At 50.7% G+C, this 19349-nt stretch overlaps 2 protein-coding genes and 1 non-coding gene across 7 annotated transcripts; all 3 read right to left on the reverse strand.

The window, feature by feature from the left end:
• Positions 1 to 1132: 1132 nt before the first annotated feature.
• PTPN6 (protein tyrosine phosphatase non-receptor type 6) lies at positions 1133 to 16378 on the reverse strand. 3 transcript variants are annotated; one of them, XM_065656493.1, is made up of 15 exons: positions 16357 to 16378; positions 11445 to 11567; positions 10955 to 11149; positions 6756 to 6978; positions 5918 to 6034; positions 5636 to 5749; positions 5129 to 5225; positions 4644 to 4723; positions 4403 to 4552; positions 4152 to 4283; positions 3732 to 3886; positions 3373 to 3440; positions 2835 to 2986; positions 1995 to 2092; positions 1133 to 1874 (listed from the first exon to the last, which is right to left on the reverse strand). In XM_065656493.1, the coding sequence occupies exons 1-15, from the start codon at positions 16368 to 16370 to the stop codon at positions 1766 to 1768; spliced, it is 1827 nt and encodes a 608-aa protein (XP_065512565.1). In that variant the 5' UTR covers positions 16371 to 16378; the 3' UTR covers positions 1133 to 1765. The 3 variants fall into 3 exon arrangements, with proteins under 3 accessions (XP_065512565.1, XP_065512574.1, XP_065512557.1); XM_065656502.1 differs by lacking the exon at positions 16357 to 16378 and adding an exon at positions 11843 to 12072; XM_065656485.1 differs by lacking the exon at positions 16357 to 16378 and having other exon boundaries at positions 11445 to 11663.
• A 1379-nt stretch (positions 16379 to 17757) lies between these two features.
• On the reverse strand, positions 17758 to 18816 carry C1H12orf57 (chromosome 1 C12orf57 homolog). Of its 3 annotated transcripts, none has more exons than XM_065651382.1 (3): positions 18684 to 18816; positions 18146 to 18322; positions 17758 to 18056 (listed from the first exon to the last, which is right to left on the reverse strand). In XM_065651382.1, exons 2-3 carry the CDS (start codon positions 18267 to 18269, stop codon positions 17908 to 17910), a joined length of 273 nt encoding a protein of 90 aa, XP_065507454.1. In that variant the 5' UTR covers positions 18270 to 18322; positions 18684 to 18816; the 3' UTR covers positions 17758 to 17907. The 3 variants fall into 3 exon arrangements, with proteins under 3 accessions (XP_065507454.1, XP_065507446.1, XP_065507437.1); XM_065651374.1 differs by having other exon boundaries at positions 18704 to 18778; XM_065651365.1 differs by lacking the exon at positions 18684 to 18816 and adding an exon at positions 18390 to 18570.
• LOC135984631 (U7 small nuclear RNA) lies at positions 18552 to 18611 on the reverse strand. Its single transcript, XR_010605676.1, has one exon. It is a non-coding gene; the product is annotated as a U7 small nuclear RNA (small nuclear RNA).
• Positions 18817 to 19349: the final 533 nt, after the last annotated feature.

Raw genomic sequence — 19349 nt, forward strand, 5'->3', positions numbered from 1 at the left:
GAGATCTGGACAGGCTAGAGAGTTGGGCGGGGAAAAATTTAATGAAATATAACAAGGGAAAATGTAGAGTCTTGCATCTGGGCAGGAACAACCCCAGGTTCCAGTATAGGTTGGGGAATGACCTGTTAGAGAGCAGTGTAGGGGAAAGGGACCTGGGGGTCCTGGTGGACAGCAGGGTGACCATGAGCCAGCCCTGTGCCCTTGTGGCCAAGAAGGCCAATGGCATCCTGGGGTGTATTGGAAGGGGGGTGGTTAGTAGGTCGAGAGAGGTTCTCCCTCCCCTCTACTCTGCCCTGGTGAGACCTCATCTGGAATATTGTGTCCAGTTCTGGGCCCCTCAGTTCAAGAAGGACAGGGAACTGCTGGAGAGAGTCCAGCGCAGGGCAACAAAGATGATGAAGGGAGTGGAGCATCTCCCTTATGAGGAAAGGCTGAGGGAGCTGGGTCTCTTTAGCTTGGAGAAGAGGAGACTGAGGGGTGACCTCATCGATGTTTATAAATATATAAAGGGTGGGTGTCACGAGGATGGAGCCAGGCTCTTCTCGGTGACAACCAACAGTAAGACAAGGGGTTCCACTTAAATTTGAGAAGAAACTTCTCAGTGAGGGTGACGGAACACTGGAACAGGCTGCCCAGGGAGGTTGTGGATTCTCCTTCTCTGGAGACATTCAAAACCCGCCTGGATGCCTTCCTGTGTAACCTCACCTGGGTGTTCCTGCTCTGGCAGGAGGATTGGACTAGATGATCTTTCGAGGTCCCTTCCAATCCCTAACATTCTGTGATTCTGTGATTCTGTGAATATGAGAAGCTGAAAAGTCCTTGACTGCTCAGCAACAACTAAAGCATCAATGTGTTATGAATGTTATTCTCATTCTAAATCTAAACCACAGCACTATATCAGCTACTAGGAAGAAAATCAACTCTATCTCAGCCAAAACCAGGACAAAGAGTCTGAAGGCTACAGGAAGTGATGAAAACTAAATTAGAGCCGTTCTTGTAAGTCTGTGCAAGGCTGCAAGTGGAGCCATAAGTACAGCTATACTCAAAGAGAAATTATAGAAAAAAACTTCTGGGAATCAGCATTCAAACAAATACACATTTATTTACAAACAAAGGAGAAAACATAGCCATCACGTCAAATTCTGATATATTTACAGCATCCAATTGAAGAATTAAGTAGAAAAGGGATTGTAGGGCACAGGGTTGGTATTAAGGCAACAGGAAGTTTCTTAATGAATTGCAGAGGAGCTGAGCTGAAACAGGTCAAAACCACCAGGCTTTTAAAAGATGAGGCTTCGGGGAGCACTAGCAGGCTAAACTCTAACCCACAGCAGTGGGCAGAGATGTAGGTCCTGTAAAGAGCTTCCTTAGCTCTTCTTCAAGAAGTCAGCTACAGCTGACACAGCAGAGGTGAGTTTGGGCCTCCGTGCTCAGAGAAGAAGGGAAAGAAGAACTGGTTTGGTTTGGTTTGTTGGGTTTTGTTTGTTTGTTGTTGTGGGGTTGGTTTGTTTGTTTGTTTTCCTTTTAATGAATGATGAAGGGGCAGCAGGAGACTCCACTGGCCTGCAGAGGCAAGGGACAATGGAGTTGGTCAGCTAAGCTGGAAAGCAGTCTTGTTCAGGGCACAGGAAGGTGGCATGGAAGAGAAGGGCTAAAGCCTGGCTCCAGTCCAAGAGTGGGGAATGGGAAATTAGCCAGCCTGGATGTGAGCTCCAGTCCTGCACCCCAAGTTCAAAACCCCCATGGAGCCATCTGCAAAGCATGCTTATTTTTTCTTTAGTGAACCTTTCAGCTTCTTCTCTGAGGAGCGCTGTTTCCGCACCTTTTCCTCCTTTTTCCCCAAGTTCTCATAAACAGTTGACTCATCTTTCTGCCTGTAAGACAAGGGAAAAACCAAGGAAAAAGTGAGCAAGGGGAAGAAGCCAGCCAAGCCAGCAGAGAGACTATTGCCAGAGGCAGGCATAGCTGCGCCTGAAGTTTAGGTGAGCTCTTACTTGGAGGATTTTCGTGAAGCCTTGATGTGCACATTCCTCACTGCAGGAGGGTAGGCAATGTTCCCATATTCAGACTCTTTTGGCTTGCCTTTCTGAGACTACAGAAGAGAAAAATAAAGCTGAGAATAACGTGGTGTGGGAGAAGCGTGTGAGTCATCATGAAGAGTTCTGGCTTTTTAACCATGCTTCATGCTAGGATCTCAGTGGATCTTGGTGGACCGCTGAAGCCCTCAGGCTCAGTGGACCCTTCCTACTGCTCTCACAGAGGTGAGCAGCAGGGATGCAAAAGTATCCTTATACATGGGTGAAGAGCAGAGCAGCACATTTCTGGAGGCACTGGAATGCCTGGGAGTGTTATGTCAGCTAAAGAATATTAAACAGATAGCAGCAGCTAGTCGGTGCTGCCAGAGGCTATGAGGAGAGATAAAAGATGCCACTTATGTAGCTAGTAGGTGAAAACCCTTTCCACAAGGGCTTGGGTGGCACCTGCAGAACCAGCACAGGAAAGACAAAGAGGAAAGGAGAGGTCAAAGTCTTTGCCTGTCTTAGATTCAGCCTGTAACAAAGCAGCACTTAGTGGAGATGTGATATAGAATGTAGCTGAAATAACTGCATTACAACTTACTGCTGCTTAGCAGTTCAGAAAGGGCTGGTACTTGAGCTGCTAATGCTGTCCCCTGAATTTTAAAGGGACAGGGACTGAAATCTTGGTGCACCATCATAGTCTGTGTAGGTCCCAGTACTAGCTTAAAGCTTGGGAAGCAGAGCACCTGGGCTCAGAGCCAGCACCATGCAGGGCATGGACTCTGAGGACAGCAAAGTAGAGTTCCCCTTTCTCACCTGAATAACTTCCAGCTTTTTCTTGGTCGTCTCTATGAACTGGCAGATGGCCATATAGATGAACTTGTATTGGGCCTCTGTCTGCACCATCCCTGAGCGTTGGGCCCTCACCATCTGGATAGTCTTCTGGATGTCAATGTCGCAGTCCAGCCCTAGCAAGGGGCATCAGAAAAGCTTATGGGTGTGTTCACTGACTCTCCCCTCTCTCAGTTCTCCACCAAAAGCAGTCACAGTGGAGGTCGGTCAAGAAGTTTCAACTCCCGCTCCATACTCTTTACTCCTATCCCTCCTTCCTGCTCAACATCTTCCAAGTCTGACCCTGGAGGAAGAGCCCAAGCTCAGGGAAGGTTGAAGCCACAGTAAGTGGATATTGTGCAGAGATCCAGCAACTGCCACATGGCAAGGACAGCAGAACCAGGGCTGTAGCAGGATCTCTCCCACTGATACCTGAGAGTTTTCACCCCTTTGCAGCTGGACTTAAGGGCACAGCCCTAGTGGGTAGGCCAATTCACTTCAACACACAGTGGGGTCTTCTTACCCTTGGTGGAGATTGTTTCCACTATCATATCAATAACGATGATAGTCCCAGTGCGGCCAATCCCAGCACTGTAAGGAGAGGATAAGCAGAGGTCAGAGCAATACAGCTCCTGAAACAAAATGCAACTGCTTCTGGGGAAGGATGCAGCACTCGTAGCATCTATTCAGCAATGCCACAAAGGAGTCAAGGACCCAACAGGCAGCCGAGTTTGGTTTGGGGGCATCAAAGAGGAAAAAGCGGGGCTGGCACAAGCTTCACTCACAAGTCCCAGGGAAGAGCTGGTGCAGGAGGACAGACTTTCTACACCTCACCCTATATAAAGGCTGAAAAACGCTTCAAACCCCAGCCTCTGTACCAACCTGCAATGCACCAGAATAGGCCCTGCATCTGGGATGCTCTCCTGCTTCTGGTTTATTTGGTCAAGGAAGCTGAGCACTCCTCCTGGCTCGCTGGGTACACCGTGGTCAGGCCAGCTCAGGTACTGGTAGTGCCAGATCTCACGCACAGCCTTACCCTGATGATAACAAAACACCACACTGGTAAAACTGGAACCCAGACCTATCCTTGTCCTCTGTCCCAGGGAGATGTGGGTCTGAAGGTAGAGGGAATCTGTCTCCTGCGCACTTATTGGTGACTCCAGCCCAAAGCAGGTGGGAACAGCAACCCCAAGAATGATACAACAGCAACATCACCACAGCACCCAGCAGTTCCCAGCCTTAGACATACAGTGACCATTAGACCCATGGGCTCCATGACAGCCCTCGACCAGGCACACTCACATGATCCTTCAGACACACACAGAGGTGCCGGAGCTTGTACTCCAATGCATCGTGTTCCCCAGCATTCTCCACAAGGTAGGGACCATATTCCTTCATGCTGCCCACCTCTGGCCAGTAAGGCACACATTTGTTCTGTGTGGGCAGAGAGGGCAGGGTGAGGATGGGCAGAAGGCAGGAAAGAGGGAAAGAGAAGAGCAGTAGTTGAAGGGGAAAAGAGGGCAGCTCTGAGACACCTACAAACTGCTACTTACTCGTCCTCTTTCTACCTCCCGTGTGGTCATCACAATAATGCGCGTGTTCTCCTGCCACACCATCTGCCAGAAGTCATTGACTGTGGCATCCAGGCAGCCCTGGCTAGCGATGTAGGTCTTGGTGCACTCATCTGGGCTGATCAGTTTGTTCTGAGTGTGGACAGGGGAAGATCAGGAGGGCTGCAGGAGCAGGCAGGGCCTCCCCCATTTTGGGCATATAGCCATCTTCCAAGAGTCTCACCTTGACATAGTTGGCATTGATATAGTCAGATCCAGGGATATTTGGGTCCCTTCCTTGGAGGATGACTCTGGAGTGATCAACTGGGGATGCAGTGAAAGAACAAACAGAACAATGAGATACTCTGTGCCCAGCCACACAAAGCTCCTTCGCTGCCCCATGCCACCTCGTTCATGTTGCCCAGAGCATGCAGCATGCCCCATATTTTCACCTCTCTGTGGTCAGACCAATTTCACTCTATCTTCCCATCTCTCTACCCCTGTGATGGACCATCAGAAGCTAATGAGTCTGATGCAACCCCCTCTGCTTCCTTCAAGGACATGAAAAGGCTGTGACCTCTCTCATCAGCTCTTAAATGCTTAATGTCTCACACCTTGTAACCCACTCTGGAGGACAGAGCAGGCTGAAGCAGGGCTGTGGATGATTTGAACAGCTCTTCATTGCCTCTCTATTTGGGGATATTTTTATAGTGGAGAAGCAGGACTCACAGGGCAAGATGTTCTTGTATCGGTTCTTGCTCTTGTTTTCAGGTCTCTGACCCTCATGACGGTCAAACAGGTGCTTGGCTTCCTGTTTTTGCAGACTCTGAGAGCAGAAGAGAGAATAGTCATGGCAAGGCCACAATGTATGACAGGCGAGGTAGGCACTCAGGAACAGTGGTGACCCTGGGGACACACAGACATGCTTGTGGGAAAGCAGAGAAGTGAAAAGCAAACCTAGACTTGAAATGTCCAAGGTTCATGCCATTACTGTCTTGGTGACTTGTTCTCCCAACCACGAAAAGGCACATTTCTGTCTCACTGGGATCACTTAAAGATGACACTTTCTCCCCAGGGGAACACATTCCAAACAGAGACTTCTTTCAAAGATAAATTGACAAGGATTTACAAGACACCTGAGAAGCTTGTGTCCAGGAGGAAATCAGGGATGGAGAATGAGTGGTGCACAGGAACTTCCCAAAAAAGCCAGAATAATAGCCCCCAGCAGTTTCTTACATCAAATTCCTCCCAGAATCCAGCCTTTGATGTCTCCTCAGATAGGCTCTTCTTGTTCAGTTCCTGCACTCTATTCTCAATGTCAGCAGCATTCACCCTCGTAGCGTAGTAGGGCTGGGGATGGAAAAACACAATGGGTTGGCATGTGAAAGAGACACTGCTGGAGAGCAAAGTCTCCTCTGTGTGCTATGGAGAAAAGGAGGAGAGGAACACATGGTAGAAATAAGAAGCAAGGGGGTCTCTCCAAAGGAATACCTAAGAAACAGAACAAATGGGATTTACCTGCTTCAGGTACACAAAGGACCCAGACACCTCCTCAATTCCAGTCTTCTTGAAGTGCTCCACCAGATCTGCCAAGCTGTCAAACATTTCAGCACCTCCAACTGTGTAGCGTCCATTCTAAAAGGAGGAAGAATGTGTAATGTCCCACTCATGACATTCCTATAGGCAAAGCTGATAATGCTCAGGGAAAAGGTAACAAGAGTGCAAAGCCATAGGCATCAACCACCCTGTGCCATCTAGAAAAGCACTACTTCTGGCAGAGAGATCAAATGGTAGTTTGCCCTGAGAACACCAAGTTCATAGCATGGTGAATCGACTCCTGTTCTCAGCGGATGGAAGCCCAGAGAATGTATGTTGCTCTCAGGTTTCATTCCAGGTCAGTTGCTTTCTGTCCTCGAAATCTCCCTCCTCCTCTCTTTGCATCATCCCACATGAAAGAAATAGGAGAACTTCTGACAGCCAAGTTGGTAACATCCTTCAGACTACATGTGGAGGCCTTGCAGATGCACCCCCCTCCTCCTCCACAAGCTTTTAACTCTTTGGGTGAACACATAATTAGATTGTGAATCCTCCTCTCTCTCTTTTAGCACAAACCCCCTGTACTGGAGTTCTTGGTCACACTGAGCCCTGCTTCCTCCCATGTCTGAGCACCCAGCACTGTCCATGGTCACCCAGGCTGGGGCAAGGACATAAGGAACCTGCAAGGTGACAGCACTTTGATCCAAAACACTGTTGATGGTAATCAAGCTGACAGGGCCCATGCTTTTGAGGACATGATCAACAGAGATCATCAGAGACTTCTTTCACTCCCTTTCCTTATGCTTTCCCAACTGCTCACCTCACACATGATCTTAATGTGCGTGACTTTGAGCCGGGCCCCAGAGGCACTGGTTGCCCCAGCTGGTGGAGCATCAGACCCAGGTTTAAGCTGATCAGTGAGGACAGACAAGACAAAATCCCCAGGTTTGCTGAGGCTCTCCCGCACCAAGAAGGTCCAAGGGGTGGCTTTGGCCTGGAGAAGTGACTCAGCTGCAGAGCCTGACAGGTGCCCATGGTACCACCTAAGAAAACACAAGAGTGGGTCAGAAGAGAGGTGGAGATGCAGGGAAGTGGATGCCCTTGACCTGATGAGTGAAGGACAGCAACACCAGGGAAGAGTGAGGGAGGAAGAAAGGAAGGTGGAGACAGACAGGAGGGAAGAAGAGAGGGAAGGGAACCATGGGAGGAGCAGCATCTTGGGAAAAGTAGATGAGACAGACGGAAGTAGAGAGCTGGCAAGAAAAGGAAAGGGCGAGGGATGAGGCAGAGGTAGAAGGGGCCCAGGGAGCAGAATGCTGGTACCAGAGAACACAGTGGGAAACCACAAAGTGTGATCCAGTTGTGTGATGCACACAAGTTCAGGTAAGTAATGCTTGCTGGCTTGAAAACCAGTCGGGGAAGGTGTCCTGGTTTTGTTAAAAAACAAGTTTCTCTTTTAGTGAATTTCCCTGTCAGCTAAAGCCTTCTAAATAACTGCAGTTTTCCTGAAAGCTAGATACATGTTTTGGTAGACATAGCAATGGAATGTGAGGTCATTGATAAGGATGGATGCACATCTCGTGAGAGCAGTGAACTGAAACAGGTGACCAAAAAACTGACCAAGTAAAGTATTCCATCCCATTCACATCATACTTCATATAAAAGTGGGGGAGCACGAGGATCTCGTCCCTTTTCCTTATGGACGACATTGTGAGAGGACCTTGTGAGTTGTCCATGGGAACTGAGGCCTAGTGACAGACTGAATCCAGCTCCGGTTGGCTGCAGAGTCCAGTCCAGGACTTCAGGTGCCAGCCCTACACCTGCCGGAGCAGTTGCCGGGACTTTCGAGATTTGTTTTGTATATTTTGTATTATTTTATCTATTTTTATTGGTAGCATTAGTAAAACATTTTTAATTTTTCCAACTCTCTTCTCTCTGTCCTTCTTTCCCTCCCAATCACCTGTCCTTAGTGGGAAGCGGGGAGAGGGAAGGGCAAATGGGGGGGAGTGGGTTAACAATACATCTGCCACGGGTTTATTGTCACCCCACAATCAAACCACAACAGAAGGGTAGTCTGTGGGTTTCAGCACCTCCCAGCATCATTCCAGCCTTACTGCTGCAGGGTGGTTCAGAAACTCGGACACCAGAGAAATAAAAATAAACCCCTCATGAGTCAGACTCTCCCATTGGATTTAGCAGCACCCAGATGGCTGTGTTGAGATCAGATCCAGGAAAGAACCATCCCAGTGACCCCTCTTTCTGAAACTCAGCCAAAGAATGATTCCAATTCTCTGGGCACATCACATTGCAGTGATCAGCCTGGCCATGGGAGTTAACAGCAGGAGCCACCTGGAGCACATATTCTGCTCCTCTCCTGGTACTTGTCACTGTTGTAGATCTCTGTGCGTGTTCCTATCCTCAGCACAAACACCCAGTCGGCAGCTCCTTTTCTCCTCTCAGCACAAGGTGAGGAGCATCCCTATTTAACAGAGGTGCTCTCCACCTTGCTGCAGGACTGGCCCCAGGGTGCAGAGGGACACAAGTGTGGTGCAAAGGATGCAGCTGCTGCCAAGACCCTTCCCATCTGCAAAGGTCCTGGAGCGGGGAGGATGTGCCTGCCTGGTGGGATCTCACTGCGCTGTGCAGCATCGGTGCAAATGATGGACACCAGAAGCAGGCTGGGAGATGGGACTCTGGTCTCTCCTCCTACTGCAGGGCTCTTGGCCCTGCAGAAAATATAGATGTGACCCAGGTTGTCGCTGTGCAGATCCTCTAGTTCCTCATGCTTGTCCCAAGCTTCACAGCCTCTTCGGACCACACCAGAAGGTCCAGGGGGGCACTGCTGAGCTGCTAAGTAGAGATTTGGAAGGCCATGTTCACTGCAGCTCTGTCCTGCTTCCACAAAACTCACTAGGCAGCTGGAGATCCAAATAATAGAAAGTTGAGAGCCGTGAGGTGCTCTGGGCACTGGGAAACGCTCTGGATCATCCCACTGCTCCTGGTACCCATTCCTGGTGAAGCCTCTGCTGGGTCTGGACCCATCTCAGCCCAAGGGCAACCACATCCATGGTGCTCCTGCCCCAGCCCCTTCCCTCTTTCCCAGCTTGGTGTCAGGAAGGGGAATCGGGCCCTTCTCCTCCAGCAGGGATGGGCCTGGTTCCAACAGGCCCCTACAGTTCTGGGACATCCCCATCTCCAGCTGGAGCCATGTGCTGGGCTCTGCCTTCAGGGGCCTTTGCAGCACAGTTGTTGCAGCCATGTTCACTCTCTGCTGCTCTGGGTTGGTTTCAGTCATGTTACCTGCAACCCTGTCCTGCTCCACAGAGGTCCCTGGGCAGCTGGAGCCACAGCCAGCTAGGGTGCCTTCCCCCCATGAAGAGTATTGCAAAAGAAAGGAGCTGATGCCTCAGATTGAGGCTCTGCCTTCAGGGGCCTTTGCAGCGCAGCTGCTGTTGACTGCAGCTCTGTCCCGCTTCCATAGAGCTGTCTCAACAGCTGGAGGCACGTCTGCTTTGGGCCATCTCCCCTGGCGAGCAGCATTTCAAAGCAGGTAGCTGTTGCATCAGACTGACTTGCAATGCCCCTCTCTGGTCCCGCTCATCACAGGTACCACAACAAACCCCAGGCACACTCTATAGGTCAGTGCAGGCACTGCTGTCAAGGCCAGGCTGATGCTCAGTGGACAAGCCAGTGTGGTTATAGCTGTGGTAACAGGTTTGCTGGCCATGGAGCAGCTAACAGTGAAGACCTGGGGTGGCACTAATGTCTATGGTGAACTTAACATGGCTATGGTTATGTTCCCAAGAACTGTAGCAGACTTCAGGAAGCCATGCCCCAGTCACAGAAGCAGCTGAGGCGCTCATCTACCCCTGCATCTGGCCAGAGCAACACATTCCTCTACACAAGATCTAGGAGCCATTTGGACAGCAAGATATGGCAGGGAGTTGTAACTTGCAAAGTAACTTCTGTTGATCACCACTGCAAGAAATAGCTGGTGCCTTCCATTGCACAGCAGTCATTAATTTCTGATGCCCCTCCCAAAGAAGGGTTCAGCCACCATGTGCCAGTGCTCAGATGCCCCCTGGGAAATGGTTGACCCCCTCCTGCTCATGAAAGAGGTCTCCAGACCTCCCCACCACAAGTAGGAAGGGGTTAATGGATCCTATTCACCTCTCCCTCCCCCCAGTAGAGCCCAGCTCTTTAAAGCCACGTGATGGAAAATCACTTGGGGAGAGAGTGAGAGGAGCTTTCGTAAGAGCCTGACAGGGGGAGAAGTTTCCAACCGCAGGGAGGAAGAGAGGAAACTGCAGGGCCACAACGCAACGGCCTTGAGAGCAGAGGACAGCCAGCACATGCAGACCCTGGCCCCTCTGCAGCCTGACCCTGAAGTAAGCAGGGGTGTACCTAGATGCTTCACCCAGGGCATCTTTGCTCGCTTTGTCTCCAGGTGTGCAAGGAGGACCTTGTGCTGCCTCAGAGCACAGCACAACTGCTCCTGGAGTTGCATCAAAGAGCCTGCAAGCACAGGGGCAAAACCACCTGATTTGATTTAGGAACTTGGTGTCAGAAACATATGCAAAGTGGGGACAGGAAGGAGACTAAGCAGGCTAGGAATAGCAGGGGAACATGGTTCTGCTCTCAGCTACGTGAGTCACCCAGGCCTGGACTAACCAAGGAGGCTGAGGGCAAGGCTGAGGGCATCCACATAACATGTCACTCTACAGACCACTGCATACCCGTAACTAACACCACCTTTGCTTTTAGGAAACAGCATATAAATAGCAAAAGCAACAGGAAACCAGAAGTAATAATGGAACCCTACTAGGTCTGCTGTGATGGGTAAAGGTACGTCCAGCTATTCCTGGAGATGCTGCTCATGTGGAAGCATAGAAGGGTATGAGAGGCAAGAGATGCTTTTTGCAGGGTTTGGCCTGAGGATGCAGGCAGGGCAGAAAGAAGGCCATGAAACATAGAGGAGGTTGCATCAGAGTCACACCAGCTGCTCTGCTTTCTCCATACCTCTCTGTAGTGGGGTCGGAACAGTTGAGCGGGTATCGCAAGTCGATGATGGTTCCATCTTTGTCCTGCAGCGAGCCCTGTTGCTGTGTGTAGTACTCCACCAGTTCTGACAAGGTAGCAAACTTCTCCCCTCCATAGAGGTCATAGAAATCCCCAGTATTCTGGATGCGGATGTGAGTTACCTGGTCACCTACCCTGTGGGATGATGCACAGAGCAGTCTAGTGAGGTGGTTGGAAAAGAGGCAGAAAATGTTCTGCATTACCTCCAGCCATGGAACCAGAGCAAACCATCCCAGTGAAAGGAGATGACAAGAAAGAGAAGCTCCTGGGGCAACTTGAGGGATGGTCTAGAAGATGCTAGGAAGCTCAGCTTGGAAAGAACTCAAAGGAATAAGGACAGGATGAAGAAGATGCCACAGGACATGTGAGCATCTAAGCATTCTGCAAATGTAACCCTGGAAAGACAGAAGTTGGGGTCCAAGTTACTTACCTAACTGAAAGAGAAAAATCCCCTTGATTCTTCCGACTGGGTCTGGCCAGAAAGCTCCCATGGACACCTCGTCCCTTCAGTAAGGCTTCAGCTTCCAGCCCACTTAGGTCACGGTGAAACCACCTAGCAGAGGACATAAAAACAGAATCAAGTGAACAGAGAAGGCCAGGCACCATTTTGTAGACTTGTACAGTGAAGAATGTCAGCATCCCCAGAGACACCCACACAGGTGAGAGCCAGCAGCAGCAGCCTTTTCTACCCAATACCTCCCCGAGCCTACGAAAGGTTTCCACTAAGCTACAGCTTCCAGAATGATTCCCCACTCCGATCCGTCCTACTTTCCTGGTCCCTCTCCCTGCCCCCTCCCCCCAACACACATACTACTCAGCCCCTCTTACCTCACCATCGTGGAGGGTGAAAGAAGAGGGAGCCAAGTGGCTACCACCAAAACAACTCAAGAAACAGAAATCAGCTTGCACCGGCGAGAAAAGGGAAGTCAGAGGTCTGTGCTGGAGTACCCAACGCCAAGCTTTTTCTGCTCCTCTGGGGAGCTGGCCATGTATCTCTCCTGGCATCTACGGTGAGTTCATATCCTCTCCACTGCTTCTGGATAGGCGCCTTGCTCTCTGTCCCTCTGCGCGATGCTGCTGGGCACAGCCTGTGCAAGCTGGGCAAGCGCAGCACCAGGAACAGGAAGAGCTCTGAGCCATCAGCTCCCCAGCCCCAAGCTGCTTTGCACACACTTCTGCTTCTCCTTTTGTGTCTTTCCTCCACCCTGCCTTCCCCTCTCCATTATTCTTGGGTCCCTCTCTTATTTTCACCCCAAGGTTGACTCTATGTGTGCATCTTGGGTCCTGGCCACGCTCACAAAATTCGTTTCTGTACGTCCTCTGTGCTCCTTCTTCCTCAAAAGGCCAGGGGGAGCCATGAGTGCTTCACACCCCCAAGCCCTTGCTGTGGTGCCAAGGGGACCACAACTAGCTGGGGCCACCCAGACAACTGCAAGGCTGAAGCAAGAAGCATATGCTAGCATACGTGGAGCAATGAAGCACCTTACTACAGGTCATGACCACCCAGTCACCCAGCTTGGCTCTGCTGAGCTGCCCTCAGCTGCCCAGCTGAAACCTCCACACTGCAGCTCCCTGATGAACCTTCTGGGCAGCTAAATATCCTACACGCTCTGTACGGCCACAGAGAGAACCTGTGCAAACCCAGAGCTGCAGACTTGGAGGTCCCGGCCAGCACTCCCAGCACAGTCCTGCCTTCCCAAAAACAGCCTGCTGGTGGGTGCGACTGACATCAGCGGTGGTGGCTCAGAAGGGCCAGGGTGGAAGGTGGTGGTGAAGTTGCCCGGTAAAGCAGGCAGAGAGCAGGGCAAGGAGCTACAACCTGCAGAAGGCCCACACAGAACCAAGAGAGCTGAGCCTAGGACCTTCCAGGTCCCAGTACAGCATACCAAGGCCAAAGCTGTCCACCTGGACAACCAGATAAAAAAAGAGAAAACGAACCATTTCCAGTTACCTAGTCATCTCCAACTGCAGCCCATGACTGCCCTTTTCCATAGCACTGCTTTCAAGGTCTGCAGGTCTTATGAAAGAATGGGAGCTAAGCAGTGGCCAAAGAGGGCAATCCAGCTGTCAAAGGAGCCTGACTCTTCCCTGGGGCCACCTCAGCCACCCTGTGTGGTGGTGTGGGCAGCAGGAACAGCAACACACTTGCTCATTTCAAGTATCAACAGCTGCATAACTTCCCTACATACCACCAGACTGGGAAATCCTGCAGAAGGCTGAACAGGCTACTAGCAATGACCAAGGCAAAACTCGTGGCCAAGACAGAAACTAACCGCGAAGGGAAGTACAGGAGAGATGAGTGGGAAGCTAAACTTCATTGCTAGAAAGGCAGCACAGGCACTTACAACAGCTTCTTTTGAAATGCTTCTAGTTTCACACACATGATGAGCTGGGATGTGGTGAGCTGTAGGAATCCAGCTATACTGACTAAAAACTGATATTGAGGAAAAAAACAAACCAAACAAAAGAAAATCCACCTTAAATGCACAGAGACCTGTGTCTCAAGGGAACAACTTCTACACAAAGTTGTAGAAGTTGCACCTAAAAAACTGTACCTAAATCTGAGCCAGTTTAGCATTGGCACAGGAAACAAATATTGTTTAGTGGTAGGACAGAAACAAAAGGAACTTCTGGGCAGAAGTCCCAAAGAAGAATTCCTGATATCAAAAGAATATTAGATTATGTAGGGTTGATATGATGCCACGGCAGACAAAAATCAGACCTAGGCATCTCTATACCTTATGAACTGTCTGAAGCAAAGCATCTGTCCAAGGAAGAGAACTTTAGTGGGACATAGGGGAACAGGGAAAGAGCAAGGTAGCAAAGAGCCCCAATCAGAATAGAAAGAGTCAATTAGCACTAAACTCATGTAATTCAGTATGCTTCAGAAGGACAAACCACAGGGTGCAGCGTAACCCACACGTCAGTATTTGTGTGGATACAAATTCCAAATCACATAATTTACAGAATGAATTTATACTTCTGGGTGCTTTCCGCTCAGAAAAGGATTGGATGCACACAGCTGACTTGCTGTCTTTGACCTGGGCCATCTAATTAAAAACTACCAGTGAGGAGTTCCTTCTGGTAAGGGAGGGAAATACCACAGTAAAGAAGCAACTGGTTGGTATCTTTGAGGTTGCTCTCACAAATGGCTGCAGCACGCAATGACAGGCTATAACTGAGCTGCTAAAATACTTCCTTAATATAATTAACGGGTCAAGAGATTTCAGCAAAGAGACTACTATTACGCTGTTGTTTGCCTTTCAGTACAACACAGATGGTGGAACCTCATCTTGTAAATCCTTTGTGGAGCCAAGCCACAGCTAGCACAGGAAAAAATTTAGAGGAAAAGACAAATGAAATAGCTAATTAAAAGACACTCACATCTGGACTACTGTAAAACAAACAAAAACTGAAAAAAAAACCAAAACACAAACAAAAAAACCCAACCAAACAAACAAAAACCACAAACAAAACCAAAACAAAACACAAAACAAAACCAAACCAAAAAACAACCAACACACAAAAAAACCCCCAAAAGACACCAACCACCACCACTTGGAAACTGGACAGAATCCAGCACAAGGCCACTAAGTGAGGAACATGGAGTTGTTCAGCTTGGAGAAAACATGCTTAAGGAGGGATTTAACAGCTGTCTGAGACTACCTAGAGGAGGACTGGGGGTTTTGGAGCCAGATTCTTCTTTATGGGATACAGCAAAAGGACAAGAAGCAACAGGAGTAACTTGCAGCAAGGGAGATTCTGACTGGGTATGGAGGAAAAATTGTACATACACTCCCCCTCAAGGGCAGTTCAGCAATTGCCACAGGTCGCCAGAGAGGCTGGGGAATCTCCACTCTTGGAGATCACAGAGTTATAAAAAGTCCTGAGTTTGAAGGGATCCACATGGATCGTTGAGTTCAACTTATGTCCCTGCATAGGACAACCCCAGAATTCACACCATGTGCCTGAGAGCATTGCCCAAATGCTTGTCTGATACTGTCAGGCTTGGGGCTGCGACTACCTCCCTGGGGAACCTGTTCCAGTGCTCCACCACTCTCTGGGGGAAGAACCTTTTCCTAATGTCCAACCTACATCTCCCCTGGCACATCTTCCTGCCATTTGCTTGGGTTCAGGACCCACGTGAACAAGGCCCTGAGCAACCTGATCTAGCTTTGGGGTTAGCTCTGCCGTGTGCAAGGGGGGTGATCCAGAGATCAAAGTGGTAGTTGAAGGAAGGATAGAGGAAGAGGTTATGCATGGAGCTTCTTTTCCCCCTGTATTCCCTAAGCCACTGTTTGCAACTACTTGTAGGGTCAACTGTCAAATCCATCACAAATTTAGGATCCTTTCGCAAGGAGTTCCACTGCTTAGCTACAGAAACACCCCCTCCTTTGGCTTGCCTATAACCTACTCTCTGCCCATTTTTATTAACATCTGGTTGTTGTAAAGAAAGAAAAAACAGCAACTGATTTCTATTCCCCGCCTCCAAGCTGCTCATGACATGGACCCATAACATCCATATCCTCTGCCAGCTCTTTGCCAGGCTGAAGACTCCAACCCTGTTTAGGTGTTCTTCATACAGAGCTTTTCTACTGCTCTGATAACCTTTGCTGTCCCTCTCTGAGATGTTTGCAACTCTGTTGGATTGCTTTGGAAATAAGGGTGAAGGGTGGCACGGAACTGCAGTGTTTGGGATGGTGGTGAGATATTTACATATGTATATATATACGTAACAACGGTGATGATTTCTGCTATTTTTTCACCACAACCAAGCATTAAGCTAACAATTGCATGGACTTATACATGATTACAGTCTTACTCTAGAGAGGTTACGATTAGTTCACAGTTAATTGTTTTATATGTAAGTTTTGAATTATTTTTCTCCATGAACATATGTCTATATTTATATTTCATCTTCTGTTCTATTGCCCACTCATTCGCTATCATAAGGTCCTTCTGCAATTATTCACAGGCAGCTCCCACTCTATTATCCTGAATAACTTTCTAACATCAGCCAATTTTCTCACCTCACCATGCAAGTTCTATTTCCAGGACCTCTCTTTGTACCGACACATGCAGAGATGCTGCAGCTGCAGGCCGGGCAGAGAAACTGTGAGATTGGGCATTGCAAACCCTGCTTGCTCTTTATCAAAGTCAGAAGGAGCAATGGTACCAGCAGCAGCAATCTAAACCACCATGAACTCGAGTCCTCCAGCTATCCTGTAGCTCTTATTAGGTGGTTTTTTCCCCTTCTGTAACCAAATCCTACTGCCAGTACTTTTATTTTTCTCACCAACCACTCTTGTTTTCTTCCCCTAACTAGCATTGACAGCACTCACCCACAGGATGGCATCAGGATCTTGACTCCCTGACCCCCACTGATGGAGCACTAACAGCAACAGGTGAAGGAAACACCACAGCCCTTATCCAGGGGGTCCTACTAAAAAAATATAAAGCAATATTGGAATTATTAGGACAGTACCTTGAGATGGACTTGAGAGAGAGATCAAAGACTTCGACAGAGGAGAAGTGGACTCACACCTCCCAACAGGGCTGGATGCTCATGGCAGTGAGTGCCCCAGCTCTGGAGGAGCAGCTGGCAGCACTTGGGGACTGACGGCAGCACCTCCCATGACTCACCTGTGTCTGATCCACGCAGGCACAACCCCCAGCTGCACCTTTGCCCAGGCGGAATAAGAAGAAAAGGTAGCTCCAGGTCAGGCAAACCACAGGCCTCAAGCTGAGGGGTTAATTTTCACCATTTGCAAAGCACTTCCTGGGCTGCAGTTAATGAATAATTAGAGGGGTGGAGGGAAGGCCAAGGCCAAGCTGGGAGAGGCAGGTGGAGACGGAAGGGACTGACTGCTCTTCCTGCCTCTGATCCACTCAGCTCACGCCCTCGCTGGCTACGTTCCTGCCCGGTTCATAACTGAAGAGCGCAGAAGACAAAACCAGATGTAGGTCTTTCACACCTGGCTCACAGCTCCCTGCTCTCCCTGGCCTGGCTCCTCCACCTCCAGCCCTGCCACCCATCGCCTTCCCCAAAGACCACGATGCTTCCAAGGGCAACAGGCTACAAGCAGCCACATCTGATATCCCTTCATTTGAACCAAGCTAGAATCAGAAAATCTCACACTGGAGTGAGGCTGCCCTGCCAGGTTTGTCTCTCTTCAGTCCCAGAAGATGTGAGATACCATTTCACACTGTTTCTGTTTCTGTTGTTGTGTTGTTCTGTTGTTCTAATCCAGGCTGCAGCCAAATGGGGCAAGCCCAGCCCTCCCATACTGCGCTGCTCCCTGCTGCTCCTCTCTGCTGCCTTTTTCTTTAGGGCTGATGTGTTTGGTTACACATTCACCTGGAAAACAACGCAGCCACAGGCACTGGTGGCAGGAATAAGTTATCTGCCCCAACCCTGCTGGGGACAGGGGTCTCGGCTGCATGTACAGCACTTGCTGAACAGTACGAGGTTATGTTTAGGGACATGTTACCTAGTATGTTTCAAACACCACATTTGTAAATGCTTGCTCTTAGGCAGGGCTTAGCACCTCTGAAATGTTAAAAAAAATATACTTCCACCTCAAGCCCTGGGGCTTTCACACTAAGGCTTGTATAAGAAATTACCTTTTTGCAGAACTTGGAATATACTGGGCCCCTCGAAACACTAGCACAGTTTGCATCGAAAATGAGGTGGGCACTGTTGTAACTGCCTCTGCACCAGGGAGAAGCATCTGTGCCTGAAAGCATTTCAAGACATTCTTTATTCACAAGCAGACACATAAGCATACACAAAGCATCCCGCTCCTTTCAGGTCAGCGTCTCTCTTGTTCAAGTGCTGACAGGACCCACGCCTCGGGAGGACAGTCCTGGCAGGGCAGAAGAGGTCAACGGTCTCAGGAGGCCGCCACTCCACCGGTCCCAGCCCCATGCGGTGGCAGCGTCATGGGCGGCAGGAACATGGCCTTAAGCTTGCCCGACATGCTGGCAATCTCTGGGTCCTGGGACTCGTAGGACTTGATCAACCGGGCGAACTTCAGGACCCCTGCAAGAAAGAGGGTAAGAAGCAAGCACCCAACCACCGGCAGCCCCTCGGCAAGCCCACAGCTCCCCACCCGGCAGGGAACAACCCACCTTCGCCGTCGTTGCTGAAGCCGTAGGCTTTGATCACGTCCTGCTGGATCTGGGTGGCCACGGGCAGGAGAAACTGCAGCATCTTGCCCATGTCGTTGCAGGCGTTGTCCCGAGCCTCCTCCATCCGCTGCGCGTTTTCGGGCGCCCCGAAGGCCTTGATCACCTCCGCCAGCACCACTGCGGGACACGACACACAGCTAGCAGCTCGCCCGGACGCCACCGCAACGCCCCGGCCGCCACTCACCCTTCGCCTGCTCCGCGCTCATGGGCGCCGGCGGGGCCTGGGCGGACGCCGCCATGGGGCGCGCCGGGGCTCCTGCTCCGAACCGGCAGCACCGCCCCTGGTGCACGACCCGCCCGGGCCCTACAGCACATGCGCGCCCGTGCCTGTTCTTGTACGTCTGGGGAAGGCTTCCCGCTCAGCGAGAAACCTACTGGACAAATACTAAAAGAGCTGAAATCACTGAGAGCAAGCCCGCCCCGCGCCGGGCCCCACCCAGGCCCTCCCACCTCCCTGTGAGGGCGAGGACTGCCAAACCCGCTTCTGCCTCGGGCCACCTCCCGCATGGGCCGAACGGCCCCGTGGCCCCGGTCCGGCCCCGCTGCTCCGTCCGGGCTGGCAGCGGCTCTTTGCCGTCGCCGCACAGTGGGGCCCTGCGGCGCCGTTCCGCCGGTATGCAGATAAGCCGCTTTCCATTGGCAGCGCGGCGCGTACGCCCCGCCCCGCGGGGGGGCGGGCTCTCCGCTGCCGGGAGCGGCTGGCGGGAACAGCGGCCCGTGCGCCGGCCGCGCCACCGCGCCTGGCCAGCGCTCGCCGGCGGCGCCCTAGCTGGGCTCCTGCCCCGCCGGGCTTGTCGTGCGGGGCTGCTCACCGGCTGCTCCGTGGCGTTTCCTGAGGCGGTGCCCGCTCCCGGCGGCCCCGCAGCAAGCACCGGCTCCCCAGCCCTTCTTAGCAGCGCCGGTGTTCCTTGCTGGAGAGTGCGTGTTTCTGCACACTCCCAAGGCAAGCTGGTCGCCGCAGCCCTGCACAGCCAGATTACCTCCTGGCCCCGGTAAAAAGAAATGAACACAACGGAGCCTCTTCCTGGAAGGGTTTTTTGTGTGTGGTTTCTTTTTTTTTTTTTTTCTTCTTAAGAGCTTCATATATATATTTATATATATAAATTATTAGAATGTGTGCTGGGTCTTGGGAGTGCGTGGGGAA

Source organism: Caloenas nicobarica, chromosome 1 (genome assembly GCF_036013445.1).
Source record: "Caloenas nicobarica isolate bCalNic1 chromosome 1, bCalNic1.hap1, whole genome shotgun sequence".
In the NCBI taxonomy this organism is placed as follows: domain Eukaryota; kingdom Metazoa; phylum Chordata; class Aves; order Columbiformes; family Columbidae; genus Caloenas; species Caloenas nicobarica.

Excerpts from the sequence above, each read along its gene's own strand:
- PTPN6 (XM_065656485.1), bottom strand. The coding sequence starts at position 11,653 with ATGCTGACATTCTTCACTGTACAAGTCTACAAAATGGTGCCTGGCCTT. Across the intron at positions 4,553-4,643 it reads TCAATGCCAACTATGTCAAG|AACAAACTGATCAGCCCAGA; the intron begins GTGAGACTCTTG and ends GTCCACACTCAG. Across the intron at positions 1,875-1,994 it reads GCTTCACGAAAATCCTCCAA|GCAGAAAGATGAGTCAACTG; the intron begins GTAAGAGCTCAC and ends CTTGTCTTACAG.
- C1H12orf57 (XM_065651365.1), bottom strand. The coding sequence starts at position 18,444 with ATGGCGGCGTCCGCCCAGGCCCCGCCGGCGCCCATGAGCGCGGAGCAG. Across the intron at positions 18,323-18,389 it reads GAGCGCGGAGCAGGCGAAGG|TGGTGCTGGCGGAGGTGATC; the intron begins GTGAGTGGCGGC and ends CGTGTCCCGCAG. Across the intron at positions 18,057-18,145 it reads CTTCAGCAACGACGGCGAAG|GGGTCCTGAAGTTCGCCCGG; the intron begins GTGGGTTGTTCC and ends TCTTTCTTGCAG.